This window comes from Aulonocara stuartgranti, assembly GCF_965226115.1.
Source record: "Aulonocara stuartgranti genome assembly, chromosome: 13".
NCBI classification, from domain to species: domain Eukaryota; kingdom Metazoa; phylum Chordata; class Actinopteri; order Cichliformes; family Cichlidae; genus Aulonocara; species Aulonocara stuartgranti.
The window spans coordinates 18167987-18180736 of record NC_138949.1 but is presented as its reverse complement, the minus strand read 5'-3'; the positions used below and the strand labels follow the sequence as shown (position 1 = coordinate 18180736).

The following is a 12750-nucleotide window of genomic DNA, read 5'->3' as shown; positions in this document are numbered from 1 at the left end:
TTACTTTATTTTCTGACAATGGGTGTGAAATTTTAGTTATGCTGTGCAACTAAAAATTGGAGTGTGCCTGCTTGTGTGTACATGCCCTTTTCGCTGCTGTCATTATCGTCCTTGAGATTTATGACTTGTCTTAGTATTCCTTTTGACCTTTCGTAGCAGTAATTGGTGAAGTACACTGGGAGATGAAGTTGTAATATAGTTAGGAGTGGTGGGAGGTCGTTTAGGCTTGGGCTAGAGCTGCATAATGTGGCATATCTACTGCCTGTTGCCTCAAGAGTCCCTTAGTCTCTTTCAGGGGTGATTAAGGATAAGCAGTCATTTACAAGAAAGCCAGGACTGAATTAGTTGCCTGAAGTAACTGCTGTCTTGGCTTAAATGTTGATATTTTTGCAACTATTAGGAGCTAATAACTAATTCTGTGTGTATGTGTGTGTGAAAGAGAGACAGAGAGAGTGGGAAAAAAGAGAGCCGGCACATCTTCCACTGCCAAAATGTCATTACTTCTGTTCTCTCTAAATGAGAAGGCTATTAATTGGAGAAGCGATAATTTAGAAAGAAAGGAAAGATAAGTCTCTCTTTCTTCTTTCCTCTCTCCTCCCCGTAATTCTATACTGCTGCAAGGATTACATAAAGAGGTCTATTCTTTTATGTGTGATTATGAAGTGTGTTACATGTGCATGTGTACACGTTCGCAGACAAAGGCAGCTTTCCTGCTTTTAGCCTGATTGATGTCACCTCCACACTGACTGCCCGAGTAGCAGAGATATACAATATGCTGCAGTTTGTGTCAGCACCAGCCTTTTGTAAACACACGCATAAACATATACATATGCACAGATAACGTGTTTTGGTTAATAAAGCAGTTCTGGCACAAGACCACACTGTGCCCTAATCCATGTTAATTACATGCAGGGAAAGTGTGTGTGCAACGGTAGTGACAGCACGTGGCTCAGGGTTGTGAATGTAGGGTTTTTTTGCGAGCATGAGCAGTATTTGTGAGGGAGTTCTAAGCCTTGTTAATTACACAAGAAGATATGCCAAGAAGAGAGAAAAGAGGGGGTGAGAAGCGCTAAGGCAGTGGGTGTGGAGCTGTTTGTGGCTGTCGTTTAACGTACAGAGCCTTCTGGCATTGCTGGCACCCCCGGTGTGGAGATGCCTAAATGGTTGTCAAAAAAGTAATGAGCTACATTTTGTGCTTAGAAAATTGGGAAAATTATGTTTGTTTCAAGAGTCTTGTTGCAGCGAAATTCAACATCCTGCTGCAGTTTCAGTGTGTGATGAATTTTAGCTTTCAGCTTTTTCACTATGTCCCAACTCAAGCAACATTAATGACCCATTTGGAGCACGATATTTGTGGCTCGTTCCAATACCACGCGCTGCCAAGCTCTGACTGCAGCTCCTTTTTATGTGAGAGGCTCAGAGGAATTTCAGGTAGCGGTTAGCACTAGCAGTTGTGAAATCTAGTCTTTTGCACACACTTTTGGTGAACGGTGGGATTGTTTGAAGACAAAGAGGGAGGGAAATGGGTCGTGTACAACTATTGAACATCAAGTTTCCTATGGATAAATTCAAGGTAGAGTTTCCTCTAATTTGCACTCACTGTAGGGTATTCATGTGTAATGTTATTCATGCTTCTTGTAGGATATTAGTTTATGGAGCGCTTACTACCCCAGAGCCTTTGTGCTTTAGTTTACCATGTGCTTTGCAAGATGCAAAATGAACTGAATCCAAGAAGAGCCCATTGAGATGCAATCAAAACTAACAGTCTGCAGCAAATACTTGACAGAGCCTCTCAAAGGAATATATCGCAAATACCATAGAAGAGAGGGGTTGAGATTTGGGTGAGAGTCAGATTAAATCCAAGTGGAATTTTACCAGCAAACTTTGAAGGACTTAGAGAGAGACTAATTATTTTTTTGCAGCCAGTGTGACAGTAATTGGAGAGACCATCTGTTTCAGACAAAGAAAAAATTACCAGGCGCAGGAAACTATCTTTGTGAACTATTGCTTTTAAAAAAGGATTTCCAGATTCTCTTAGATTTTTCTAGTTTTCTAGTTTCTTCACTGTAAGCAACTAATAATTCTTAAAGGTAGCTTATTAAGATGGAGTTCATGGATTTTGGGATTATTGCCAGAGTCGTTCAGTAAAACTTTTGAAAGACACAATAATAATTATTATTGGTATAATTGATTTACCAATAGAAATGGGCAAAAGAAATGGAAACAGGAATGCATTTAGTGGCATCTTTCTCTTATCTCTAGTGTTTCATAGTCCAACATTTCACTTTATTTTCCTGTCTTTAACTGAGCTTTTGGTCGATAATAACTCCAGAGGGAAATACACAGGTCTTTAGCTGCTAAATGCTCCACTACATTCACTAGGGAGCTGCTTACTTCACATGATGTGTTGCTGGACAGGTAGTTGGTTTATCACTGGTGAGAACAGCTGCTTGCTGCTGCTAGAAATGACACCGTCGAGCGTGATGAGCCTAAAGAAAGATGTGCCAGTTGCACTGTTAAACAATAACAAGGAACTGAAAAAATGTTAAAATGCTGCACGCTGCCGAATCGAGCTGAGTGATAATTTTCCATGTTCTTCACTATGAGTCACTTTTCCACATAACACTATTATTTGAGCCCATTTTATCGGGTTAAATAAGACCTTTTGGGTACTTTTAACATAACTGAGGAAATATATCCTCAAAGAATACTTAAAAAAGCCTAAAAGTATATATTGGTTTTCGGTAAATTTACTGCTTTGTTAGATAAACTGTTTTTAATTCCCAGAGCGAGCTGGTATTCGGACCTACGGTGCTTACACTACATCTTAGTTATGTGTTTCTGCATGTAATTCTGATGTGTGACTGTGTCACAGTAAGTGGGAGAGGAGGTCAGCTCCGTCTCACAACTCTGGCACAGTCATCAATTACACACAATTTTCTCTCGGCTTTAGTGCTTCACCCTCTCTTGGGTCCTGCACACACACATACGCAGACACACTCTCCATTCCTAGACGCTTATCTCACTGCTTCTAATTCTCTTCGGAGTCTCCAGAGAGCAGAGACAATGCGCTGGCTCTGTCTTAAGGGGTTTCTCCCCCGTCATGATTTATGTAAAGACACAGCCGAGTCAGCTGGGCCCCATCCCTCGTCAGTAGCTACTCCCTTGTCCACCACTGTAATCCATCTCCAAGGATTTCGCCTGGCACCTAGCTGTGGAAAGTCACGACATTCTTGCTTGTGTCCCGTCTGTGCAATTAAACCAGAGAAATACATATAAAAAATAAGAACCTGCATGTGTTTAAATGTCAAGAGGTCTTATGATAAGTTTTGTTCATGGCCACAGGGGGATGAGACAACACAAGTAAAGGTCAATATCATCAATAGGACACAACAAGAAAACACAGTAGGCAGACTCTGTAGCCATAGTTTGGAGAGTAAGAGAATATTGGCGTGCAAATAATTCACCTGTGCCTTGTGGGGGAGATAATAAGGATGACAGATGAGACATGATGCCAGATTGGACGCCACAGTGGTTTACACAAACACACACATTTAGACACAACCTAACCAAAACAAAGACTGAGTATGGCAGAAGGAAGGGGGTGGGAAAGAGATAAAACGAACGTAAAGAGAAAACTATTCCACAAAGGGAAAATGAGGACGAAAGGACATAGATGAATCTGTGCTTGGCAGAAGCCAAATTCCTCCTTTCTCCTCCCCCTCCTGTGCGTATTTTGCTTAGTTCAGCTGCCACCTCCTGTTCGACCCTCCCACTGTGATTACACTTGATACACCTGTGACTTCACACCTTAAGTGGTGATAAAAAGCCAATCTGACGTGAGAATCTCGGACCAATGGAAATTCGTCTAACTCAAGAACAAACGAGTACAAACAATGGAGCTGCGCTGTAGTGAACAAAGCGTTCCAGACTAAAGGCCTTGGAACAAACACATGAATGACAGCCCGTATAATAAATCACGGCAACAGCAAGCTCACTTAGAAAACTTCGACCCGTTAAACGTCTCCTGTTCAAGGGCAGTTAAAAGATTTTGCAGTGCAGCCTTGCTCTTCAATGAGGACGATTGTCTGAAAAATAAACAAAATTCTAATTAAATTAAAAAAATGTTTTCCGTGGTTACATTATGAAATTTGGAGTCTGTGGGATCTGGGTCACAGTATGTGAATGGGGGATGATATCTAACATGACACCACTTAAAGCCTCTGAGCCAGTGTAGGCGGCGACATGACTCATGCTTTTAATATGATTGGCTTCTTGAGATGATGATTTGTGTCATGGCACCTGGAGCATGCAGCAAATAGCACTGCTACGGCTTCACAAGTGGATTTATGTTTGTCACAGGCTGTGTGCTGTGTGGTACGAGCATGCGTCAAACTTGTATGTGTGCGGTAGAGGTGTCGTGTGGCACTCATGAATGCATGTTGGACTCAGCTGAAGTAGGATAATGTTTGGTGATATTGGATGATATCACTCCTAAGAACCCGAGAAGCGAAAGTGGTTTCTGTGCCAAATGCTATTCATAATTCAATTAAAGTACCCATCTGTTAGAAATATTTGTGTGAGTGTTGGAATCATTGCCCCATTATCTCCACATTTACTTGTTTAATTTACTAATGTTTGACCATTTCATGTGCCATTTTGTGTGAATCATCACACACATAAATATGCATGCATGTAATGTGGTGGATTTCACCTGTTGAGCCTTCTCTGCTCTGCACTGCATTATCTCTTAAGTATGCTTTTCGCAATGTGCCAGGAGACTTCACATACAGCTTTTGACATATACTGTTGTGTTGTGACCCTCAGTGAGACAGATAGTTGACTTAAAGAAGAAGCTTTGGCTAATCCTTGCAAAAACACAGCCATGTCTTTATCCAAATGCATGTAAGCTGAGATCTCAACACTAAGTAGTGCTGATGGTGCTAAATTTATCAATGAATAACTGGTTTGCCTTACCTCAGTTTAACATATGATATGTACCCCCACACTGAAAGGCATATCAGCATTTCATGAATCCTCATTCACTGCTGCACATCTTGCAGCATCTTGCACTCCCACTTATCGTCTTTCCTCTGACAAAGTCGCAACACCCCTGCTGCCTTTCATTTGCCACTTTTGCTGGGATTGGGTCCAAGAGGCTGACCTGTGCTCTCTGTGGCATCCAGACTGCCTGCTAGCTGCTCCAGGAGGCGTGCCCTGGCTGCATTCCTGCGATGTTTCTTGCCCTCGTAATGCTGCTGGGCCATCAGAGGGTTGTTGAACCAGGCTCCACACAGACAGCAATATTTCCCAGCCTCTCTCCCACCATTTCCACTGACCACCGCCATGGGCCAGGGTAGGGCAGGTGGAGGAGGGGGACACGACGCGGGGTCTGTGGGCAGTGGGGTGGAAGGGGAGGAATCTGGAAGCGGAAGTGAAAAGATAGGAGTTAGAGACAAGTCAAGGGTAAGATACTGTAGAAGGAAATGAGAACAGGAGAAGGAAAGGTAGAGTGAGGGAGGGAGGATATTAACATGAATTCAAATGCAAATCAAGCTCTAATGTGAAAATTACATGAAATGAAAATATTTTCATGAAACTCGTTAACATGAAAATTTGATGCATTTGCACAGATTCTCACGCACATACTCTTCGCAGACACATGAATTCTCAAATACATGCTTGAAAAACCAAATTTCCATTTAAAAACTCCGTAATCAGATTGTACTCATCAAGGCTGAGAGCAAAGAGCAAATGGATTGCTGCGAGCCACATATGTGGAGCATAGATGAGGGCTGGAAGGAGGCCATCTGCACTCCGGGGTCCAGTCTGCAAGTGTTAGAGACTGGCTTCTGAACCTTCCTATTTTATCTTTTTTTTTCAACCTGTACCATCTTTCCTCTCCTCTCTTCTGCAAGGGAATAAAAAAAAAAAAAAAAAGAAACGGCAGATTTCCAGGTGACCTGTTACTCATGACATGGCACTGGTTACCATGGTGATTGCCCATTAATAGCCAACAGGCACGGACATGTCCACAGGACGGGGTTGTAGCTCTCACAGCGAAAACTGCGTACATGCGTGTGGCTACTCGTGTGTCTGTGTGTGAATGTGGGTGTTTGGGTGGCGGACACGCTTACAGCCACGCTTAAGAAAACGTGTGATGTCTTGTATATGTGTGCACGTGCATGTGTGTGTGTGTGTGTGAAAGAAGCTCCAGAATAAGCTGTTTGCATGTGTAAGGTACAGTATGTGTACCAAACAAATCATCCTGAGAAGGGATGGTAGGGAGGGGGTTATGTCCACAGCCAAATTGCGTGAGAAAGCTTACAGTGCCAGATGGCATGTCCAAATGTGCCGATTTGCCATCCACAATGTGTCAATGACTCTCGAGTTATACTGACTCTGAGTACACAGCCCCGATGCCGCACGTTTAGTTCACATTTTATATCACAAACAAAAGCCCACTCACACATGCTTTGAAGCTCAGATGAGTCATATCACTTCTTTCACAACAACCATCGTCTCACTGCTAACAAATGCCCGCATGAATCCTTGACCAGTGACCACGGGTGTGAGGTGGGTTCGTTTATGTGTCTTTTTTAGTGTGGGGGGCCTGCGCCGGATTGACTCCAGCCCTTTGAGCTGATTGGCTCCTCATACCTTGATGTGTCTTCAGGCTCTGTTCACATAGTTACTGTATCTATGGCTGTGTCTCTGTTCATCTCACCAACCACACCCACTCATATTCCCTTTGCTTGTGTTTGCCATCGTCTCACTTTCAAAACTCAACCCTGCAACTCTCTTACTGTCATTTTATTTTATTGCTCAAAGCTCAGAGGCAATTCCATCATCAAATCTCCGGTGTAGCATTCATGTGTGCTTGCGTGTGCCAGTGCGTAAATGATACTCCTCGGTTCTGACAGCTCTACGGAACTGCACGTGATGAGCAGCAACAGGGAGAGACCCTGTGATGTTTTTTCTCCTCTCTTTCCCTTGTTGCACCACCACTTCTCCTCTCCTGACTGTGATCTCTGCACAGTGGAGCAGAAATAAGTGTTTTTCACAGAGTGGGGCACAGGCAGTGTGCACGATAGTGTGTGTTCTGGAGGAAGAGGTGTTGGGTTGAAGTGTATGGGGATGTGATGCGCATCGGGGAGGGAGCGCAGGTACGATCTCTGCTCTCCACCGCTCAAAGGCTTCTCCAACACACACGGACTCTACTATTTCTAACCTCACTGTGTTGTATGTTTGTGGGAATATGCGTTAGTGTGTTTGTTAGTGTCCAAGTGTCCTGAGATGCAAGTGAATGCCATGAGTGCCTGCGCCAGTCATCCTGCCATTGTGTTTTTCTAATAATGATTGTGCGTGCATGTGTGTGTTTCTATGTCCATGTGTGCTCAAGCCTGTCAGCTTGGCTGTGCATCTTCTGTGGCGCGCTCATCTCGGAATGACCATGAAGGGTTCTTTTTGACTCTAATCTCTCCTGAAATCCTCTTCTTCTCTCCCAGGTCACTCTTTCTCTCTTCTTGTTCTCTTGTTTCTTTTCCTTCAGGTCCTACTGTCACAAAACGAAGCAAACTGCACGACAGTGCCTGTACAGAAGTGACACTTTTCCCAAAAGTAGGCCAGAGTTTAGCAAAAGTCACTCAGGGGCTTGATTATAACACTCCATTTTGTAGCGATTGTGCCTTTATAGCTGTGAGAGTTTCCCCTTTGAATCCAATTTGAATCACATTATGTAAAGCTCCCCTGGAGTCAACTTAGCAGCACAGACACTTAAAAACACACTAATCTTGAACAATCTTGTGCTTCAACAAAAAAAATATCAATCAGCAGATGTCTTGATTTGATAAAAAACACATTTTATTAATCAGGAGACTTTTATAAATTAATGTTTCTCTGTGTGCCTCATCTGCTAAGTTTTACTTCTTGGGCCTCTGGCATGTTGCCATTTTCAAACACATTTCCCCCTGAATCCCAGGCTAGTAGTTTTGACTGAACCATCACTAAAGCTCTCCAAATCCACTTCAGATAAAAAAAAATAAAGCCTTTGAAGTAAAAATAGTTCTCAGTTCAGTAAAACATGTCACAAAGAGGGGATGTATACGAGCAGAGGTGAGAGTCTATTTGACAACTGAGTTATGGTCTCTAGTGACGACAGGCTTTTTGTGTTAAGATCAGGAATGAGAACTTATAGATGCATAGCTTAGCATGGAAGAATAATAGATTGTGTTCTGTCTGTTATGTATTGCTGAATGATTGAAAGAATGAATGCTATACTGGTGCATCAAATAGTCTGGTTGAGATTTCATGATTGAAAGGAATTTTTAACATACCTTTTAAATAGCGGTCTAAGAGCTTTAAATGTGTTATTTTATTAACCAGAATAAAGTTAACACTTCTGATTCAAGGTTCTAGTCATCCATCCATCCGCTTATCCTTTTCAGGGTCGCGGGGGCCTATCCCAGCTGTCATAGGGCGAGAGGCGGGGACACCCTGGACAGGTCGCCAGGCCAACACACAGAGACAGACAACCATTCGCACTCACTTTCACACCTAGTGGCAATTTGGATAATCCAATTAACCTATCCACACAAGTTGCATGTCTTTGGACAGTGGGAGGAAGCCAGAGTACCCGGAAAGAACCCACGCAAACACGGGGAGAACATGCAAACTCCACACAGAAAGACCCCGGCCTGATGGTGGAATTGAACTCAGGACCTTCTTGCTGTGTGGCAACAGTGCTAACCACCTTGCCATCGTGCTGCCCTAATCATCTGATTCTAATCATATGATGTAAAAAAGAATATAAGCCAAAAATTAATGATTCAAACTGTCAAATTTTGAAACATAGACATGTATAAGAGCCCACGTGGAGAGACAGCATCCTGTGAAGCTCACCATTGACAGCATTTAAAGTTGTTGCCACAAAAAACACCATCAGGACAGAACATGTTTTTGCACTGTGCTCACAGAGCTGGGCTTTTGGAACACCTCTGCACTCATCAGGATCACTTCTCTTACCAAATCAATCGATATCAGCATTGTATATTTTAAAGAGGGTTTTTGTAACCAACAGCAGTGTGCAAAAGCCTTGAGCTATCCCTTACTTCTTTATATTTTCCTAGGAAAATGGGGAAGAGGTGCAGTGTATTATTGAAATATGTGCAAACATAAATGCAAATAAGGCAAAAACTGAGTTTGGACTATTCTAACAAGCTTGTAAGTCAACATTTGGTATGATGACCTTTATTTTAAAACACAGCCTAAAGGCATGCTTTGTTGTAATTTCTTTAAGTAGTCTTCATGAATAGTTCTTGAGGATTGTTGAAGGACATCCAAAGATCTTCTTCGGATCTTGGCTGCGTTTTATTCTATTTGCTGTCAAGACGATCCCTCAGTGTTTCAACAATGTTGTGTGATGGGTTTGGGATCATTGCTAAGCTCAAAAATTGTTGTAATTTTCATGATGGTAATAGTAGATCAGATCCTGGCAGATTTGTTCTATATTAATAATGCCACCAAGTTTTGACAAGAACCCCAACCCCACTGGTGAAATGCAGCACCAAACAATGACAGAGCCTCCAGCATGATTTTAATCCATTTAAAATTTGGATTTATGACTACAAAAGACAACTTAACACTGATTTTCAGTCCAGTTCTACCTACTTTAATACCACAGCATTTTATCCTTGTTTTCCTTTCTAATAAATGCTTGTTGACAGTGAATATTAGATGGTTTAACTGAAGTGCCAAACACATCTCTCAGTTCCTCTGTCAGAGTTTTGCTTGATTTTTTTCCTGTTTCTTATGGACATGACTTGAGATATGGTTCATCTGCATTAGATGGTTTCATACACTTCTTCTTTTGTTATTCAACTTGTCTAGTTTCCTTTGATTTTTTTTGCCAAAATATGCCAACCTTTCAGAAAATAGCTATTTGGGAAGCATCTTGCTGGCGGTTTTTGAAAAAGAGTGCTAATACCAAAGTGACTAAAGAGACTATTTTCCTTTCATTTTTACTAAGCACACAGCAGTTTTTTAATGCTTGAATGAGTCAGCTTAAACAATCAAATAACAAAATAAAACAGAAAACAACAAAAACATTATGAAAATGAGTGAAAAATCAGCCAATGTTTCACAGAAAAACTTTGAAAGAAATAAGGACTGGCTCAAGGGTTTTGCACAGTAATATAGCAACAATGAGCACATGACAGAAGCATGTTAGCTAGGAGATGTTAGCTAGCTAGCTTGTTAGCTGGTAGTCTGTTGACTGCTGGAAGGGGCTTTGTCTCTCATCAACAACAGTAAAGAAAGATGGAGGATGAGGCAAAGAGAGCAGAGATCCACCAAAAACAACTTGTGACCAAGAGCAGAGCTGTGTCTGCTGTTTGTTCCTTAAAGGAACAGTTTAATGCTCTTTTTACTTTGCTGTCCGAAGCTCAAAGAATATTTGGACACTGCCTTGACTTCTTCTGCTGCTGTGACTGCTGTAACAGAAACAAAGCACTGTGACTGGTTTTTTAAACTTTTTGAGGCAAGCCAATATTTCAACGCAAAACAGCTTCTGTTGTTGGGCACATCTTTTTTCGATTTTATTCTCAGTAATTTCACTTTTGGCAATCTATTTGCTGCATCTGGACCTCTGACATGTAATTTTCTTTTTTTGCAAGACTCGCCTGTCCACTACCATATGCCTTGCCCCTTTCCAACTATCAGACAACAAAAGTCCCTGCTGCGTGTGGTTCAAATCCAGCAAGCTTTTGAAATTGGCTGCGTTTCTGTCAGAATGGTTGTTTGGTTTCCAAGAGCCTCTTTATCTTGCCTGGCACTTTCTTAGCATTAGCAAACTTCTCACAGGTGATGCATTTGAATAGTGTTGACACCTCTGTAGCCAAGAGACATGCAGCTTTTGTGATAGTGTCTGCTGACAGTTTTTCTTTCTCATTTCTAAAAGTTGTGTGTCTTCTGCAGTGAGGTAGTTACTCAACACAAGAAAATGATGTGTTTTTTTCCCCTTATTAACTTCCTTGGTGTCATTCAGGGCCTTTGATGTATCACACACGGATAAATCCCACCATCCAGCAACTGCAAAATGAGACTGGAGTTCCCTTTATTTATAACTATAACTATGGCTGTCATAAAGTCTCACAACACACCAGGATTTGGCTCAAAGGCACACTAGCGTGCCTTACTACACCATTTGCAAACTGCTGCACAGCTTTAGTACGTTAAGTTAAATATCTGAGTTTAATCTTTATGTAAAAGTCTAACACAGGTCAATATAACAACTAGACTGTGTGCGATACCTGTGTTTGTGGGGTTGGCTATGGCTGTGGGTACACTGGGTGGCTCCCCCAGCACCAGGCGGACTCTCTTGGCATGGGTTTTGCCCTGGTAGTGGGACTGTGCCACAATTGCAGAGGTGAAGAACATGTTACACAGGGTACAGCACTTGTTCCTGTCCACTTCTGTCTCTGCACAGTCCTATAGCAGAAACAGAGGAAGAGAAATGGTAAAAGAAAGTGTCAGAGGGGTGAAGAGAGGTGTTGAGAGAGAAAAATAAATCAAAGTACAAGAGAGTATAGCGAGTGGAGAGGTGTAGGCTGATGACGAAGGGAATGGTGTGAAAAAAGGCAGGGAGAGGTAAAAGTGAGAAAAAGAAGAGAGACGGGGGGGATGGAAAGATGTAGACTTTACACTGACCTCACTGGGCTTTTTCTCTCTCACTTCCTCTCACACACACATACACACACACACTCACACACACACACACGTGCACACATGAAGGCAAAGAGAGGACTAATCAAATATTCATCTGTCTCTCTGGGCTGAGATTGTGGCTTCGGCCTTTCACCGCAGCTGGTTCATTACTAATGATGAGGGAGAGTTGCTCCCTACGGAAGAGAGAGAATACAAACAAAAAGACCAACCAACCACCTGATTGACACAAACATGCAACCACACACACACACACACACACACACACACACACACACACACACACACACACTCATTCTTTCATCCATCATGAAGTATACTGATTTGCGGTTAGGCAATAAACATTTGCCTAACCCCAGTCTTGCCCTAAATCTAACCTAGCCTCAACCTTAAACCAATCCACACAGAGGGACTATGACGATACATTTATGTACTCACAGGATGAGTAATACATGCACGCATGTACTTTACTTTGAGCCTTGTCCTGAACACTCAGAAACACTTTAAAGCCTACTAGAATGTGCAACATATCACACATATGACATATGCTGCAAATAACTGTCAATGTCAGTCTTTGTGGTATCTCTCTCTCTCTCTCTCTCTCTCTCTATCTATCTATCTATCGATACATATTTTAACAGGGACATAGAACAGGGACAGGTCAGAGTAATATCTGATATTCCAGAAACAGAGACACTGTCATTAGAAGTCTTTATGGTTTATATATATATATACTACTACACCCAGCACGCCCCTGCGGGCGGTTTATCCTTCAAGCTCGGGTCCTCTACCAGAGGCCTGGGAGCTTGAGGGTCCTGCGCAGTATCTTAGCTGTTCCCAGGACTGCGCTCTTCTGGACAGAGATCTCCGATGTTGTTCCTGGGATCTGCTGGAGCCACTCGCCTAGCTTGGGAGTCACCGCACCTAGTGCTCCGATTACCCACAATATATATATATTTTTCTAATACTCTATTTTTAAACATGTTTTTAAACAAGGAAAATGAACTACACCTTTTTAAATCACTGTCA

The 12750-nt window shown here is 42.2% G+C and overlaps 1 protein-coding gene across 2 annotated transcripts in view; it reads right to left on the bottom strand.

The window, feature by feature from the left end:
* LOC309720405 (zinc finger matrin-type protein 4) overlaps positions 1 to 12750 on the bottom strand; it is a 73726-nt gene that overhangs the window by 18764 nt on the left and 42212 nt on the right. Inside the window, exons 4-6 of one of the 2 annotated variants that reach the window (XM_082557315.1) lie at positions 11310 to 11487; positions 5165 to 5422; positions 2705 to 3248 (exon numbers count right to left, since the gene is read on the bottom strand). In XM_082557315.1, coding sequence (XP_082413441.1) covers positions 3223 to 3248; positions 5165 to 5422; positions 11310 to 11487 — 462 coding nt within the window. In that variant the 3' untranslated portion in view covers positions 2705 to 3222. Of the gene's footprint in view, positions 1 to 2704; positions 3249 to 5164; positions 5423 to 11309; positions 11488 to 12750 lie in introns of those variants that run through there. The other variant, XM_082557314.1, reaches the window with a different exon arrangement.